The 17,528-nt window shown below is 53.4% G+C and overlaps 2 protein-coding genes and 1 long non-coding RNA gene across 14 annotated transcripts; all 3 read right to left on the reverse strand.

The window, feature by feature from the left end:
- Nucleotides 1-301: 301 nt before the first annotated feature.
- Nucleotides 302-4,761, reverse strand: LOC116781667 (class I histocompatibility antigen, F10 alpha chain-like). Of its 12 annotated transcripts, none has more exons than XM_032677351.1 (8): nt 4,639-4,761; nt 2,858-3,121; nt 2,353-2,628; nt 1,898-2,170; nt 1,669-1,782; nt 1,535-1,563; nt 1,368-1,421; nt 302-532 (listed from the first exon to the last, which is right to left on the reverse strand). In XM_032677351.1, exons 1-8 carry the CDS (start codon nt 4,712-4,714, stop codon nt 338-340), a joined length of 1,281 nt encoding a protein of 426 aa, XP_032533242.1. In that variant the 5' UTR covers nt 4,715-4,761; the 3' UTR covers nt 302-337. The 12 variants fall into 12 exon arrangements, with proteins under 12 accessions (XP_032533242.1, XP_032533241.1, XP_032533244.1 ...); XM_032677350.1 differs by having other exon boundaries at nt 1,535-1,570; nt 1,669-1,817; XM_032677353.1 differs by having other exon boundaries at nt 432-532; nt 1,535-1,570.
- Nucleotides 4,762-14,254: 9,493 nt separating this feature from the next.
- Nucleotides 14,255-15,342, reverse strand: LOC116781678. Its single transcript, XR_004354934.1, has 2 exons — nt 14,672-15,342; nt 14,255-14,569 (listed from the first exon to the last, which is right to left on the reverse strand). It is a non-coding gene; the product is annotated as an uncharacterized LOC116781678 (long non-coding RNA).
- Nucleotides 15,343-15,408: 66 nt separating this feature from the next.
- LOC116781674 (zinc finger protein 436-like) lies at nt 15,409-16,514 on the reverse strand (the record flags this gene model as incomplete). The annotated part of the gene is made up of 1 exon (XM_032677387.1): nt 15,409-16,514. A coding segment is annotated over one exon (816 nt), but the record flags the coding sequence as incomplete, so codon positions are not given.
- Between the last annotated feature and the right edge of the window lie 1,014 nt (nt 16,515-17,528).

The following is a 17,528-nucleotide window of genomic DNA, read 5'->3' on the forward strand; positions in this document are numbered from 1 at the left end:
GCAAGCTTTGGTAGTTTACAGTGTAAACAACTGATTGCACTGTTGTTTTTGCAGTTTTTGTGACCTTCTTATACAATTGAGAAGGGGGTGATGTAGGAGGCGTGTCCAAGGTACGGGGGATGTACTGGGCAGGAATGCCCAGGGGAGCGTGCGCCGAAATGGACAACCCAATTGGTTAAGGAGGTCACGTGGTTCTAGAGTATAAAGGAAAGTGCCGAATTCAAATAAGTCTCTTTGTTCTCCATCTCAGAAGAGCGTGCATCCTTCTTTGTCATATAAAGGTACCCCACGCCATACAGCCCAACACTAAAAGCAGCCCCTTGGCACCAGTGGGAGCTCAACACAGCCAGCTTGGGTTGTTTGGGTTCTCTGACCGGATTTTAGGCTCTATGCAGGCAGAGTGTCCTGCCAGACCCCCCAACCTCCGTGTCCCCCCCATTCTCCACTCCCGGCGCTTCCCGCTCGTGGCTCTGTCCGAGCCCGTGTCACGACACGTGGAGGCACCACAACAGGTTCTTTTCCTGAGGGATCCCTTGGGGGGGATTGTCGCTGGGTATCTGTCGAAGGCCTTGGTCCTGTGGGGGAAGAAAGACATGCGACGCACACGCACTAGGATGAAGAGACACACTAGGATGAAGAGCCAGAGAGATGTCTGCCCGCTACGCTGAGCAGGCAGCTTTTTAGTTGGTGCTAAGTTCCACTTTCCCGCACACATACACTACAAACATTTTCTTACAACAACATCCAGGAACGCGGCACCTGCACTCAGCCACACAGCTCAAGGCTGTGTCCATGGGAACTATCTAATTAGCTCTACTGCTCCATGGAAAACGGCCCAACACTTTATAATGTTCCAAACCCCTCAAACTTCAGTTGTGGGGCTGTGACTTCACCCCACAGGGGATGAAAGAGAAACACTGCTGGAGAACCGGAGTGACAACAGGAACAGCTCTTATTTTTGGCACCTCTGGAACCGTAACCATGGATCACTCAGGCGGTGATTCCTGCCGGGACAAGAGTAGGGGACAGAGTCACCATGTCCCTGTGCCCATCCCACAGGATGGGTCCAGCTGCGGAGCCCACAGAGAGGAGGAACTGCACCAGAATCCTACCCCATCCTGCTCCACCCATCCCATCTGACTCCACTCCATTCATCCCATCCCAATCCTGCTCTGAAATCCCACCCCAATCCCACTCCATCCATCCCACCCAATCCCACTCCATCCATCTCAGCTGATCCTGCTTCAGAATTCAGCCCTGATCCCACCCCAGAATTCCACCTGATCCCACTCTGGAATCCTGCCCTGATCTGGAATCCTGTCCCAATCCTGCTCCATCTATCCTGCCCCAATTTCCCTCTGGAATACCACATGGATCCTGCTCCATACCTGTGAGGGAGCAGTCAGTTCCCATGTCTGTTCCTGTGGAAAGAGAAGATTGATGAGATTCTGGCCTGGATCACACACCTGGACCCATTCCAGGATCCATCACGGGATCCACATGGAGAGGTTCTGGATATGCTGCTGGTACTCACCATTGGCCGCAACGCATCTCTTCCTCTCCCTCTTCCCTATGGAAATAAAGTGGGATCAGCACCTGTGGCACAAGATCCCCGGAATGCCACCAGATGGATCCGTGCCCCTTCCCAATCCCCATCCCATGAGTTACCAGATCGGAGCTTCCAGATGCCAAATCCCATGAGGATGAGACCGATGATGATGATGGCAGCGATGACGGACACTGTGACCACCAATGGGATGAGATTCCAGCCAGATTCCGGCTCTGGAAAGCGCGAGATGGTGAGAAGGGGGAGGGGAACCCCCACCCCACTGCTCCACATTCCCAAACTCCTCGTTCCCAAATTCCCAATTCCCACATTGCCCGTTCCCAGCCTCACCCCAGGCGAAGATCCCGGGCTCCGGCATTCCGGCGTGCTCCACCCGGCACCGGTACTGCTCCCGCTCCCCCGGCAGCGCCTCAATCCTGGCCCAGCTGTGGAAGGTGCCGTCGCTGTTGGGAACGATCCCGCCCCACCACGTCTCCTGATCCCAGATTTCATCCCCCTTCAGCCAGTTGATCTCGATGACCCCGGGGTAGAACCCGTACGCGCGGCAGGACAACGTCAGGATCCCGTGTTCCTCTTTCCCGGACACTTGGACGTCAGGAGGCTCTGCAATAGGATAATGGTGGGATCTATCCATGGAATTCCCAAGGAAATGGGACAGCAGTAAGATCCATCCACAGAATTCCCATGGGAACAGGATGAGGGCGAGATGTGTAAACAGAATTCCACGGGAATTCCTGTGTTCTCAAATCTCATATCCCCCGTTCCCATGAGAATTCTGCCCCCACCTTTTTTCTTCAGCACCTCCTGCCCATACTGGACATGTTTCTGGAGCACTTCCAGGCAGGTCTGCTCCAGGAAATTTGTCAACCTCTCCACTGTGATCCCATCAGAGTCCCAGTGCCTCTTGATGATCTGGGCAGCGCCGTCGGCCGCCACGAAGCTCCTGGATCCCAACTGGAAGGAGAGAAAATCCTGTCCGTCGTAGCCTTCCCGATAGGATCCACGGACGCTCCCGTCGGACAGGAGCTCACAGCCACAATCCCGCTGCAGCGTGTGGAGACCTGGAGGGGGAGGAATCGGATCCACAGAGACCCATGGAAGTGTGTCCCAGCCCCACAGGGCCCCATTCCAGCCCTATGGACTCCCATAGTCTGACGGAAGATCCACACATCCCGTCCCAGTCCCTTGGAGTCCCACAGATCCCCCCCAGCCCCACAGATCCACATCCCAGCCCCACAGATCCACATCCCAGCCCCACAGATCCCCCCTTCCCTGGCTCCCCCCACTCACCCCCGCTCTGGTTGTGCCGGATCTGCAGCATGTCCAGGTGGGCGGGGTCCTTTCGCTGGTACCTCCCGTTGATCCGGGACTCGGTGTCCCAATATCCCGGCTCGGCTCCGGCCGCCATCCACAGAGTCTGCGGCTCCAGCCGGCCCCGCTCGCTGTCGTAGCGCACGAAGGGGGTCCCGTCCACGGACGCCACGGCCACGTACCGGGGCAGCCCCGGGCCCGGCTCCGACACCGCCACGCGCAGGTAACGCAGGGAGTGCACAACTGGGGGGACACGGAGAGCTGGGGGGGCTGGGGGGGCTCACGGGTAAAGGAAATGGGCAACGGGGAGAGCCGGGAGAGCCAGAAAGGGGCTTGGGGGTCCCAGGGTCGAGGAAAGAGGGATGCAGGGATGGGGAGAGGTGGGACAGGGGGTTCCAGGGGGTCCCTGTGCCCACAAAAGGGGGGTCCAAGGGATGGGGAAAGGGGGGTCATGGGGTGGGGAAACCTGGGATGGCCAAGAATGGGGGGTCACAGGGATCCTCAGTGTTGAGGAAAAGGGGGCCTGGGGGCTGGGAAAGGCAGGAATGGAGCTCCAGGGGTTCCCAGAGTCAAGGAAAGGAGCTGTTTGGAGTCTGGGAGAGGTTGGATGGTCAGGAAGGGGATGGAGGGGGGTACTGGTAAAGGATAAGGGGGAGTAGGTGGTCCCAGTGCACAGGAATAGAGATTCAGGGGGGTCTTGCTGCCACACAAGGGGGTGTAGGGGGGTCCCTGCACCCGGGGAAGGGGGTGTAGGGGGGTCCCAGTACCCAATAAGGGCAGGGAGAGGGTCCCAGTCCAAGATAAGGGGTTCGGGGAGATCTGGGTGCTGAATAATGAGGTGTAGGAGAGTCCCCTGCCCAGGAATGGAGGTTTGGAGGGTCCCAGTGTCAAGGAAAGGGGGTGAGGGGACCGGGAGAGGCAGGATGCAGGTTCAGGGGGTCCTGTGCCCAGGAAAGGGGGGTACAGTGGTCCCCAGTGTTGAGGAAAGTGGGGTCTGAGAGCTGGGAAAGGCAGGAATGGGGGTCCAGGGGGTCCCAGTATCGAGGAAAGGGGGGTCATGGGATGGGGAGACCCAGGAGGGCCAGAATGGGGGTCCCAGGGTTTCTCAGTGTAGAAGAAATGGGGGGTTGGGGGCTGGGGAAGGCAGGAATGGGGTCAGGGGGTCTTAGGGTCAAGGAAAAGGGAGGTCTGGGAGAGGTGGGATGGTTGGGAAAAGGGGTGCAGGGGGATATTGGTGCAGGATAAGGGGGTCCAGGGGGCCACTGGTGCTGGGCAAGGAGGATTTCAAGAGGTCTCAGAGTTAAGGAAAGAGGGGGCAGGGGCTCGGAGAGGTGGGATGGGTGGTCCAGGGGGTCCCTCTGCCAAGGAAAGGGGGGTCACGGGGTGGGAAGACCCAGAATGGCCAGGAATGGGGGGCCCGCAGGTCCTCGGTGTTGCAGAAAAGAAGGGTTGGGGAAAGGAGGGAATGAAGATCCAGGGGGTCTCAAGGTCAGCGAAAAGGGGTATCTGGCACAGGTGGGATGGCCGGGAAAAGGGGTGCAGGGGGGTCCCGGTGCCGGATGAGGGGGTGCAGGGGGGTCCCTGTGCACAGGAACGGGGGTTTCAGGTGGTCCCGATGCTGGATAAGGGGATTCAAGGGGGACCCAATGCCCAGGAATGGGGGTTCAGGGGCGTCCCGATGCCAGGAATGGGGGTTCAGGGGGGCTCTCGTGCCCGGAAGGGGCGGTCCAGGAGTTCCCGGTTCCGAGGGCCCCACTTACCCTCCGCCGCCCCCGCCGGGGTCCTCAGGAGCCCCAGGACTCCCAGGAGCGCCCCCAGCCCCAGCGCCGGAGCCATGGCGCTGCTCCGCTGGCCCCGCCCACAGCCTGGCCCCGCCCACAGAGCCGCCTCCGGCCCCGCGATTGGCGCCGTTATTTCCTGACCGCCAATGGCAGCTCGATCTGCTCTGAACGTCACCGGTCGCCGAGCAGATCCCGGTGGCGGAGGTTGTGAGGCGGAAGTGACCGAGGGAGCGCGGGGGGCGGGAACGGGGGAATTCTTGGGAATTCACCTGGATCCCCTTTGGGACCCCTCCGGGCACCCCCTGGGCCTCCCTGTGACCCTCCTCGGCCACGTATTGCGGGACCCCCGGGCCAGGCTGAGCTGAACTCCCGGGCCCTGCGGTTAAACTCGGCCTTAAAGGCGCCGCTTTGGGGCCAAAGCGGGGGAAGCGCCGGGATCTGCGGACCCCGCGGGGGGGATCTCCCTGTGCCAGTGCCCTCCCCGGGCAGCCCCCACCGCCCCCCGCAGACCCTCCTCATCCCTCCTGGATACTGCCTTCCAGAGCTTCCCAGGGAAGCTTTTATCTCCCTTTCCTCGGGGTGATCCTAAATGCCAGAGGGGCTGGAGAACCCCTTTCCCAGTCACGGGTTTCCCAGGGAAGTGGGTGCAGGGGTATCCCAGTGTCCAGGAATGGGGGTTCAGAGGGGTGCCAGGGTCAAGGAACGGGGAGGCTGGGAGAGGTGGGATGGCCGGGAAAGGTGTTATAAATTTAGACCACAACGGATCAAATTATCAATTGGAATTTATTAATACAGCAAGCAGAATATGAGCAAATGCAGCGCTGGGCGACAGGGGAGTCTCCGCTCCACCAACTGCCGCACTAACATGTTAAGCAAGTAGTTATTTATATCCTTCCAGTTCCGTCTTCTGTGATGTGGTTATAGTACTCTGCGCATGCCTGGGCTGTTGCTAGGGGGTCGTTTCTGCCTCCAGGTGGTCGTTCAGGATGAAGTAAGACGTCTTCCTCAGGTGTCCTCTTTTTGCCCTCTAGCTCTGGCAGCAGCTGTCTTCCTTATATGGGTTGCCCTTTAAATTCTTGGAACATGGTAAACTTAAGATATACCTTGCATAGGCGTTTGTACAACTTTTTGTGGTTTAGCCTTTGCCTTAGCTTAGCGGTTTTAAGCAGAACATCCTGTTTGATAAACAATGCCACTTACCATAGTCTATTACAATCCCCCCTTTTTATTTTTCACAATCAAAATTTGTTTATCAAACTTTACTTTCTCGCTTACAACAATTATCACGTACATAATCAAAATCATTATCAGCTTCATCGGTGGTTACAACACTGTATCTCGAAGTAATCATTAACAATTTTGCAATCTCAAAGCGTTCTTTAATAAAGCGCAAGATATACTTTAAAATGCATGGTCCAAACACTAGTTCTAATATGATCATGAATATTGGGCCTGCTAAGGTTGAAAGCAGGGTGGTTAGCCATGGTGAAACATTAAACCAGTTTTCATACCATGATTGATTACTTTCTCTATCTTTCTTCCTTTATTCTAACCGCTTCCTTAATTCTGCCATAGCATCTTGTACTACCCCTGTATGGTCAGCATAGGAGCAGCATTCCTCTCTAAGGGCTACACATAACCCTCCTTCTTTTAGAAATAATAAATCTAGCCCTCTTCTATTTCGTAAAACGACTTCCGATAGTGACTTAACAGATGTAGCTAAGTTTTGTATAGATTGCTCTATTCTTGCTAAATCTTCATCAACAGCTAATTGTAAATTTTGTATCTCTTTTCCCTTTACCAAAGAAGTTCTATAGTTACCGCAGTAAAAGGCTCTCTGACTTGTCTGGATAGTCCTCTTTCAAAGTGCCGAAATACATCTTCTGAGGTGTGATACATGATCCTGGGTATGATAATTACTTGGATACAAAATACACTTTCATTAAAGACATTGAGAGATAGGCATGGAGTTACTCTTATGTCTGAGCATCCTTGTACCCCTCCTGAATAGCTATGTTTTGGTTTAATACAACCGGGAGGTCCCCAGGTCACATCTATATATCTGTCTCCTCCGGTAGACCAATCGGAGGCAATGGTTTCACAACCCCAATACCCACAAAAATAATGCCCTGGATAATTACAATAGCTCTTTCCTGGATTAGAGGCTGGACAAATATAAAATGCTTTACACTGCACTTGCTTCTTGCTCAATGTCGGGCATGTTTGTCCAACACATCCTCCAGCTTCAATAGGTATTAGGGAATATAAGTCCAAGTCATTAGTTCATGGGGGTTACCCGCATGTATTGGTGTTGATAACAGTGCAATGGGGACTACAATTATGTAAATAGTGCCTAGAGAAAAACTTTGACTTTTATTAATTCCAATTCTTTTATTAATTTGGGTATTACCAGCCCTCTTACCTTCACCAGTCGTGGGGGAATTCGGCCATTGCAGCTTGTGTGTCCCATGGCTTAGGCTTTTTCCTCCTTCTCCGGGATTTTCTCCTCTGCCTCGCCTGTCGGCTCGGTTGCCTCGAGTCACAGGGTGTTCCATCTTCTCGGCAGCAGGAGTCCCAGGTAGGAATATGCCTTTTATTTTTAGTGAGTCGTAATGTATACGCGGACCACGAGGCGGCTTTTACCATGTACCCGACACACGGCAAGGCACTAATTTCCCGTCGGCACTGGATTTTCACTATATCTACCACAAAAAGGCGCTGGTTCATTTAGGTGGAAACAGAAATATTGAGGATTAATTCTAAATGCAAAATAACTCCACCATCTGGGGGATTTCTACGGGATCCCCGTTGTTTTCAATGCCCAAATAGTAAAATTTTGTTCTGTTCGGTAGCACTGCTCGCAGATTCTTCTAGGAGGAAATCCTCCTCTACAGTGCGTCCACCACTTCTCTTGGCACTTTTTACACTTGACACAAATGAATGGATAGCATTCACAACCCGGTATGTTGCACCGAACTCTTATATTGTGGCAATAAAGGTATTCCAGGTCTGCTCGTCCCCCGAATCTTATAGTAAGCCCTGGCCCCACTTCGCAATTTTCCATAGATAATATACAAACATCAATAAAAAAAATCCCACTATACCATAAATACTAGTAAATACTTAGTTCTAAATTAAAATTAGCAGCAAAAATTTAAATTAGTAGCAAAGAAATTACTCAATGTCTCTATCATAGCCTATCTTCTCAGGACCAGTTTGGTGTCTCTAGAAATGCTGATTATTTTCCAGTGTGAGGGATTCACTGATCCGTTGACGTGACTGGCATGTGTCCATTCACATTCTGCAGCTCTAATTGCTGTTTCTATAGTAAACAAAACAAAATGAAGTCCTTTCCATCTAGGTTTTAATGTCTCTTTGTTTTTCCAGGTTTTTTACTATTACCCAGTCTCTTGGCTTGATGTTATGGATTTTTAGATCTAAAGGTGGTTGAAAGTTGAAAAACATATTCGTTAATACTATTATCACTTATTACCACATGATTTTAGGGTTCTTCGATTCAGTAGGGCATTCCATACATCATTTCAAAGGTTGATACGCTTAAGTCTGCCCAGACCTTGTCCGAATGATTAGCAAGGCCATAAGTAAAAGAATTGTTTTTAGTTCCCCATTCATTCTTTACTTTTGTAACTTGGTTGGCTGTAACCCTTGAGGTAGGGAATGCCTCTACATAATGTGTTAAGTAGTACCAATATCGAATTTATCATTTTTGTCTTTGGAAACTGCAGGTTTATAATACCTTTAATTCGTTTAGGATTTATTCATTTAATCTCGTCCCAACAGATTATATTCCGCTTTCGAGACGAGCAAGAGTTCACCTATATTAAATTTATTTTTAAATACCACAATTTTAATTTTACTTATTTTAAATAGTTTTCTTTGCTCCAATTACTTGCACTCTTTCAGATGATGCTCTACAGGAATTAGGGATTTGTTTAACTGTTGGCTTTTCAGTTTCTGTATCGACTAAAAAGGTGAACTCCTGTTTACAGGGACTTAATTTTAATTTCATCAAGGGCTCAGGATGACTACAGTCCCTTAAAATATAGAGCTCTTGACTGTCTTATTTCTCCTTCAAGCCTTTTTCATCTCGAATCTGTTGTTTACAATTCTTCACATAGCCCTTTTTTCCCACAATGGAAACAACTTCTTTGTTCTCGCCTTGTCACTTCTTTCTCCCTGCTCATTCCCAGAAATTTATGGTCTTTGAGCATCCTTCTATGGTCTTCTCTTACTGCTGCCTCCATCATCTTTACTTGTCGTTTATTACCCTCTCCCTTTCTTCTTACATATACCTTTTGGGCTTCTCTCAACAACTCATCCAGACCTCTATCTTGCCAATTTTCTAACTTTTCAATTTTCTTTCTAATGTCTTCCCATGACTTTGCCACAAACTGTAGCTTAAGCCATATTTGTCCTGATGGGTTGTCAGGGTTGACACCTGAATACAGCTGGAGAGCTTTTCTTAATCTCTCTAGCCATTCAGTAGGACTCTCATCTTTCTTTTGCATCTCATTAAATACTTTATTAATATTTTGACCATGAGACACAGCTTCCCTAATACCCTGAATCACTATTGTTCTTAAATCTTGCATATTGGTTCGGTGGGCCGGGTCTTGATCATCCCAATTAGGTCTCCAGAGTGGCCACTTGGTTTCTGCCTGTGGTCCCTGGGCGTGCTGCGAGTCCCAGATTCTCATCTCAGCCCACCTAATCATGTCTCGTTCTTCAGTAGTAAATAATTGGCTTAGAATTGATTGCATTTCATCCCAGGTGTAAAGATTGGGCCCTAGGAACTGATCAAATCTTTTGGAGACTCCAATAGGATCTGCTAATAGATTTCCCATTTCTCTTTTAAATGCCCGGACATCTCCGGAATTTAACAGTTCGGACACAAACTCTATTTCATCTTGTCTGCCTGGTAATGTTGTCTCCCAGAGGGGGGGGGGGTATAATTGGGAGACCCCCACTCTAACTCCGCCGGGGCACCTGGCATGGTCACACTCTCTCCATTGCAAGGGGGTATATAAGGTGGAGGAGAGTTCCAAGACACTAAATTCTTAAATGAGTCCCCCTGCTTATTTTCCCTTAAGGGGAATAAATAATTCTTTTCACTGGCCTCCAACCAGATGACAGCATAAAAACTTTCTTCTGGACAAAAGGGTCTTTTATCACTGACATACCAATTTAAAAGTTCACAGACCCAGTCCTCAAAAGTGCCGTATGTTGGCCAGTAAGTGGTATTTCCAATTTTTCTACCTCCCCATTCTTCAATGCAATAATAGACCATCTTTTCTTTCGATCTTCTAAAAGTGCAGGAGTAGTAGCTCCAATTTTTAAGGAACTTACCAAGGGGGCTTTCAGGTGGAATCCCCTGCAACTTAACTTCAAAACCTCTTTTTATTAATCTCTTTTCCTCCAGAGAACTATTTCCAATCTCTCTCTGGGGTTCCTCTTTCTCATTATTTTTAACCTCACCCAGAGGTTCCTCTTTTTCTGCGATAGACAAGTCCCTAACAAGATTCCTTCTGCTCTGAGAGCCGCAGCTGCCTAGTGCAGACTGTCTATCTCCCAGAGGGTTCCGCTTCAAGTTAAGTGGTTTTTTATTATTAAACCAAAGTTTTAACTGTTGCCTTACCCAGTCTTCTCCAGACCCATAAACTGGCCAGAAGACATTTTTTACAATTTTCTTCCCTCCCCATATCTTAGTACAATATATAACCATTTTCTGCTTGTTCTTCCCTATTGTTCCCGGGAAGTATTTCCAATTAGCTAAGATATAAGCAAGAGGGGTATTCCTAGGTACAGAGGTACCCTTCCCATGGGTGACAGAAGGCTTGCTGTCTTCTGCCCCCATCTTCTGGAATATCTACAACCACACACACACTCGTTCCCCTTATTCCTGGCCCAGTCCCTCGCGGGAGATGGGAACCGCAGTACTAAAGGGTCCGCTCTCACTTGGCTCAGTGTGTCGAGCCTCTCATTCGTTATATTCCAGGAATCCCAATCCCGCCCGAACGGTAATCCCCGCGAACCAAAATCGCGATACACTTACGCCTCCTGCGTCTTCGTCCGGACTTTTGTGCACAAAATATTACGGGATTTGACCGGTTCTTCCTTTGCTCAATATTCCAAATTTAGGTTCGTCGGTCAGGGTGCAGTGAGCCGTCGGTCTCCTACGGGGCCGCGGACAAGCGCGGGGCGCCTCCCCGAAGAGCCGTAGCCCACCGTTCCTGATCCGAGTCACGGCACCAAATTGTTATAAATTTAGACCACAACGGATCAAATTATCAATTGGAATTTATTAATACAGCAAGCAGAATATGAGCAAATGCAGCGCTGGGCGACAGGGGAGTCTCCGCTCCACCAACTGCCGCACTAACATGTTAAGCAAGTAGTTATTTATATCCTTCCAGTTCCGTCTTCTGTGATGTGGTTATAGTACTCTGCGCATGCCTGGGCTGTTGCTAGGGGGTCGTTTCTGCCTCCAGGTGGTCGTTCAGGATGAAGTAAGACGTCTTCCTCAGGTGTCCTCTTTTTGCCCTCTAGCTCTGGCAGCAGCTGTCTTCCTTATATGGGTTGCCCTTTAAATTCTTGGAACATGGTAAACTTAAGATATACCTTGCATAGGCGTTTGTACAACTTTTTGTGGTTTAGCCTTTGCCTTAGCTTAGCGGTTTTAAGCAGAACATCCTGTTTGATAAACAATGCCACTTACCATAGTCTATTACAAAGGGATTGCAGGAGGTCCCAGAGCCAGATAAGGGGATGCAGGGGGGTCCTGGATCTGAGGAAGGAGATGCAGGGGCCTCTCAGTGCCCAGGAATGGGGATTCAAGGGGGTCCCAGGGGCCAGGAAATGGGGTGCTCCCAAAAGCCCTCCCTGGGAGGAGCAGGAGCTGGGTCAGGAGCTCTGTGGGGAGAGCAAAGAGGGTGACACCGGGATGGGGGGGCGGTATCCGGCAGCAGCTCTGGGTCGGGGGGGGGGGCAGGATCTGACAAACAACGGCGGCTGCCGGGAAGGAACCGGGATGGATTGGGACAGGATGGGATGGACTGGGGTGGACTGGGACACCGGGATGCACTGGGACCAGGACTAGGACCCAGCAGGACCAGAACTGAGGCAACAGAGATCATACTGGGAGCAACTGGGACTAGACTGAAGGTGACTGGGCTCATACTGGCAGTGCCTAGGAGCATGCTGCAGGTAACTGGGATCATGTTGGGGCAACTAAGACATACTGGGAGCAAGTGGGATCATGCCAGAGGTGACTGGGAGCAACTAGGACCACTCTGGAGGTGATGGGGGGTGGCTGTGAGCAACTGGGATCATGCTGAAAGCTTCTGGGAATGACTGGGAGAGACTGGGATCGTACTGGGAGTCACTGGGAGCATTCTGGGGATGCCTGGGATATACTGGGAGAATGCTGGGGATGCCTGGGATATACTGGGAGAGACTGGGAGTGACACGGTTCATATTGGAAGTGACTGGGACCATATATGGAGTGTTTGGCATCATACTGGAATCATTCTGGGAGGGACTGGAAGTGACTGAAGCCATACTGGGGGTGACTGGGGATGACTGGGAGTAACTGGGACCATGCTGGCAGTCACTGGGTTCTTACTGGGATTATACTGGAGGTGACTAAAACCATACTACGAGTGGGAGGAACCATACTGGGGGTGAATGGAAGCAACTGGCACCATGCTGGGATCCTACTGGTATCTTCCTGGGAGTGCCTGAAAGTGACTGATATCAGACTGGGCCCATACTGGGGGTGACTGGGAGCCCCGGGCCCAGCTGGCAGTGACTGGGCCCATACTGGGGGTGACTGGGAGCCCCCGGGCCCAGCTGGCAGTGACTGGGCCCATACTGGGGGTGACTGGGAGCCCCCGGGCCCAGCTGGCAGTGACACGGGCCCATACTGGGGGTGACTGGGAGCCCCCGGGCCCAGCTGGCAGTGACTGGGCCCATATTGGGGGTGACTGGGAGCCCCCGGGCCCAGCTGGCAGTGACACGGGCCCGCACTGGGCGGAACTGGGCAGCTCTGGCCCAGCTGGCCAGACATCGCCATGACGTCATTGGGGGCAGTGTGCCGGGTGCAAAAACCCAGCGCCTCCCTCCGATTGGCTGTTTCCTACGTCACTCCTCGTCCTCGCGCACTGATTGGTCAGCGCGGGGGTGGAGGGGGGACCTGGTGCCGATCCACCTCAGACGGGGCCGAGCGGGACCCGCGGCGGGGCCTGGAGCGCGCTGGGCTCGGACCCGGGACCGGGCGGGGGGAGGCGGAGGGGGCGGGAGGCGCCGCGGGGAACGGGGTCTGGCGGGCTCGGCCTGCCCCGGGCGGGGCGGTGTCGGCGGCCCTGGGGAGCGGGGTCTGGCGGGCTCGGCCCGCCGTGTCCCCCCTGTCCCCTCCCCAGGGGCCGCTGAGGGAGCGGCTGCCCGCGCGCTCCTCCTTCCCGCTGAGCCCCGGCGGGTTCGGAACGGGTTTGTGCCTCCGCCTTGGCCGCAAACATCACATTCGGTCCCCGGCCTGCGACAAGCCGATAACGACACAGTCGAGACACACATTGAGTCGTTATTGTTTCAGAGTTGGCTGCCCGGGGCTGTTTCACAAGTCAAGCACAACTCACAAAGCTTTTTACTATTTCTGCATGTTAGCAAACAAAGCAAAATAAGCTTGCAAGCAGCCACGAGACATTAAAGCTCGACAGAACACTTGCTGGTTTAGACTCAGCTGCTTTCCCTCCTGCAGGTTCTTGGAGAGACAGGGGGTGGCCTCAGGTGGGTCTGAAGGGCCGTCCAGCACCTTGTGGGGTGACCGGGGGGTCTGGAACTGAAAACACCTCCCGGCTGTGCAAGTCCTTGGGACGACACCTTTCCAGGTGTGGTGGTGCATCCCCACCCCCCCAGGCCTCCCTGTGATCTGAGAAATGCTCCTTAGGCCTCAGCCTTGATGAACAGCCCTGGGCTGAGCTGCTCTTGAGCTGCTCAGAAACACTCTCTGCTGCCAGGAACTGGTGCTGTCTAACCAGCTCCTGCAGTTTAACCAACAGCCTGGGAAACTTCTTATTTTTCTTGCCTGAAGAACAACCAAGTGGAATCCTCTTTTTGTTCTCCAACTTTCAGAGAAAGTCACGGACCTGACTTGGGGCCAGGATGGACAATTCCTGTGCCTCAAGCCCCTTCTGAGGGTGCTGAGTGAGACCCTTTGAGGTCTCTGGGGCCGCAGCAGCTGCAGGGACTCTGCTCCAGCACAGGCCTCCCACGGGCTCACATCCTTCTTTTTGGGCATCCCCCTGCTCTGTGGGCTCCTCCTTGGGCTGCAGGGGAATCTCAGCCCCAGAGCCTGGAGCACCTCCTGCCCCTCTTCTGCACTGCCCTGGGGGTCTGCAGAGCTGTTCCTCTCCCCTGTTCCCACTCTGCTCTTCTCTGCACCCGATTTCATCTGCACAAAGACTTTTTCCTCCTTCAATACTGTGGGGGTTCGACCTCCACATAAATCCAATCTTCAAGCTCCCCTCACAATTTGCCTCAACACCGAAGAGAAAGTTTCAGACAGGCACACCTCAGTATGTGGGAAGGGAATTACATACAATTTATTATTACCCAATAAATACTATACAAACTAAAAATATATAATATTAACACAGCTCCCCTTGAACACTCCTACATCAGTTCTGAAGTTGTCTTCAGGGCGATAGTGAAAAAGTCTCTCTCTCATTGGGGTATCAGGGAAATGGGTTCTCTTGCACCCCCACCAGCCCTCAGCTCCTGCTGAGGTCTCATCCTGGGCTGCCAGGGAAACACTCACTTCACCAGGTCTTCATCACAAAAAGGTCCAGGGAGTCAGCTCTGAGTCCTTCCTCCTTGGTTTCATGAAGCTTTCCTCCTAAGCAGTAAGATGTTCCATTTCTCACTCTCCAGGTTGCAGGCTCTGGGTCTCTGCTCAGTCCTGTTTTACCCCAAATAGTTTTCATCAAAAAGTCCTTACTCAGAAAAACCTGCTGGTTTGGCTCTCTTGCTCTTCCTTAGCTGCTGCAGTTTTCAGTTTCAGTAGCCCAGGTCCAAACCCAACATATGGCACCTCCCAGCCCCTCTGGCCCGTCTCCAATTCCTTCAGCCTGGAGTTCTTCCAGCTTTTCCATATATCCCAGCCACTTCTCCAGGCTCCAGACCCCTCTGGCCCATCTCTTGGCTTGGCTCCAATGCCAAGCATGCCCTGAATCCACACGACCGCCTTCCCAGGCGGGGGGGCGAAGAAAAAGAAAGCTCCCTCGCCTTGGTCACAGGGTTCTCAGTTCAGTTCAAACTGTCCCAAGCCCTGCAGTCTAGCTGGGGGGGGAAAGAGGGAGTCTCCCTCACAACTCACACATACTCCTACACGCTGCCTCCAGCCCTGGCCGAGCCAGGGCCGTGGGGGCACAGGGGCCCCCCCTGGGTTATGGGGGGCCCCCATAACCCCTCCAGCTTCTCTCTCACACACACACGCTCTCACACACAACTAAAACTGCCAATGACTGCCGGCTGTTGTGAATATCTAATTTCAAAGGAGTGAAAAAGAACAGCTGCGATTGGTCTCTCAGCGGGAAACTCTCCTGGGACCAACCACCCCAGCTCCCAGCCCTGGGGAGCAGCTCAAACTAAGACAAATACATTCTCCCCGAGGTGAGAATGGGCTCTGATGGGCTCCAACATGGTCCCAGTTGCCCCCAGCAATAGGCTCTGATGGGCTCGGCCTTGGCCAGCGGCGGGTCCCTCCTGGAGCCAGCTGGAATTGGCTCTGCTGGACATGGGGGAAGTTTCTGGCAGCTGCTCTCAGAACCCAGCCCTGGAGTCCCCCTGCTACCAAAACCTGGCAAACCCAATGCACTGCCCAGTATGGATCATCTGGAACATGAGTCAACAGATCTGTGCCCAATGTGGGTCACTGTGGAACCAATGTGGGTCCTCCGATGACTGATGGAGTTGGAGCAGCAGATGAAGCTCTTCCCGCAGTTGAGGTGCTCACAGGGCTCTCCTTACCGGTGGGTCCGTTGGTGTGTGGTCAAGCCAGAGCTGTGGGTGAAGCTCTTCCCACACTCATCACACTTGTAGGGCCTCTCTCCAGTGTGGATGCGCCTGTGCAGGACAAGGTGGGAGTTGCGGTTGAAGCTCTTCCCGCAGTCGGTGCAGAGGAAGGGCCTCTCATCTGTGTGCGTCCGCTGGTGCAGGAGGAGATGTGAGCTGGTCTTAAACCTCTTCCCACACTCAGGACACTTGTAGGGCCGTTCCCCACTGTGGATCTTCTGGTGGCGGACCAGGTCAGATCTCAGGCTGAAGCTCTTCCCACATTCCAAGCACTTGTAGGGCCGTTTCCTGGAGTGCAGGCGCTGGTGGGTGATGAGGTTGGAGCGGTCATTGAAGCTCTTCCCACATTCCCCACACTGGTAGGGTTGTTCTCCGGTGTGGATGATCTGGTGGCGGATCAGGCAGAAGCGCCGGCTGAAGCTGCTCCCACACTCCAAGCACTTGTAGGGCCTTTCCCCAGTGTGGGTGCGCTGGTGGCGGATCAGGTGGTATCTCTTGCTAAACCTCTTCCCACATTCCAAGCACTTGAACGGCCTTTTCCCAGCATGGAGCTGCTCATGGACCTCCAGGTCGGAGCTCTCGCTCAAGCTCTCGTCGCCTTCCTGGCACAGGGTGGGTCTTTCCTCCTCAGAGCACCCTGGGCTGGCTTTGGAGCCCCGTCTCCTGGGGGACCTTCGTGGCTTTCCCTCCCCACTGCCTTCCTGCACCGTGGAGCCCTTCAAAACGGCCTCTCCCACCAGGCTCTGCCGGGGGGATTTGTCCTCCGGGCTCTCCGTCCTCAGCTCGGGGCCTGGGGCAGGAAGGAAGAAGGACAGGGAGGGGATTTGCCTCCGGCCCAGAGCGAAGGCCGAGGACATCCCCCCAACTCCGGCCCCGGCAGGACAGCGGCGGCAGCGGGGTTGTCCTGCAGCCGGGGGCCATGCTCAGCTGGGAGATACAGGACAAGACAGGGCAAAGGGGCATTGACTTCCTCCTCACCTGCCTGGGGGTCCCGGGGCATCTTCCTCTTCCTCGCAGCCTCCTCCTCCATTCAGCCAAGGTTTGGGAAGGAGAAATCCTGGTGTGGGGGGAAAAACAAAGTGTGAGTGCATTGGCTTGGGGGTTCCTCCTGCCCAAGTCCATCTCTACATGTTACTGGGCGGCTTCTGGCCAAGAAAACCTCCAAAACACTATGATTCAGCCCAAAAAGCCCTCCCAGTAGTCCCCCCTCTCTGGTCTCTGTACTTTGGGGTTCTGGGGGTTCCCTGGTCAAGGCTGCCAGAAGTCCCACATGTATTGGGAGTACCCCCTCTCAGGACTCCCCCTTCTCCAGGCTCCCCTTTCTCCAGGGTCCCCCCTGTCTGCACTGCTGGGGGTCCAAGGGCTCCCCCCTCTCTGGGCTCCCACTTCAGTGTCCCAAGGGTACCCCCTCTCAAGGCCCCTGTTTCAGGGTTTGGGGGTCCCCCAGTTCTAGCATCACTCCTCTTTGCTCTCCCCACTCTGAAGGTCCTCTTCCTTCCCCTCCTCCTCCTCCATCCCTTCTCCTCTCCCCAGGACCAGTACCCACCCTTGGCCCCCGTTCCCCCCAAACCCATCACATCCCCCGGGAGAAGCAGGGATGGAGCTGGGGCAGGTCGGGATGGGGCAGCGCTGGGCTCTTGGCTGCTCCCACCCCCTGGGGGGATCCCAGGAAGGGCAAAAGAACAGCAAAAGAGGGAAAAGGGGTGGCTGGAGATAAAAATTCAGGGCTTGTGGCACTTCCAGCCCTTTGGGTTCATCTCAGGAGCCTGCAGATCTTGGAG

The sequence above is a fragment of the Chiroxiphia lanceolata genome, unplaced genomic scaffold (assembly GCF_009829145.1).
Source record: "Chiroxiphia lanceolata isolate bChiLan1 unplaced genomic scaffold, bChiLan1.pri scaffold_52_arrow_ctg1, whole genome shotgun sequence".
NCBI lineage: Eukaryota > Metazoa > Chordata > Aves > Passeriformes > Pipridae > Chiroxiphia > Chiroxiphia lanceolata.

Excerpts from the sequence above, each read along its gene's own strand:
- LOC116781667 (XM_032677350.1), bottom strand. The coding sequence starts at position 4,714 with ATGGCTCCGGCGCTGGGGCTGGGGGCGCTCCTGGGAGTCCTGGGGCTC. Across the intron at positions 3,122-4,638 it reads CCCGGCGGGGGCGGCGGAGG|TTGTGCACTCCCTGCGTTAC; the intron begins GTAAGTGGGGCC and ends GTGTCCCCCCAG. Across the intron at positions 1,818-1,897 it reads GCCCGGGATCTTCGCCTGGG|TCCCCTCCCCCTTCTCACCA; the intron begins GTGAGGCTGGGA and ends TGGGGTGGGGGT.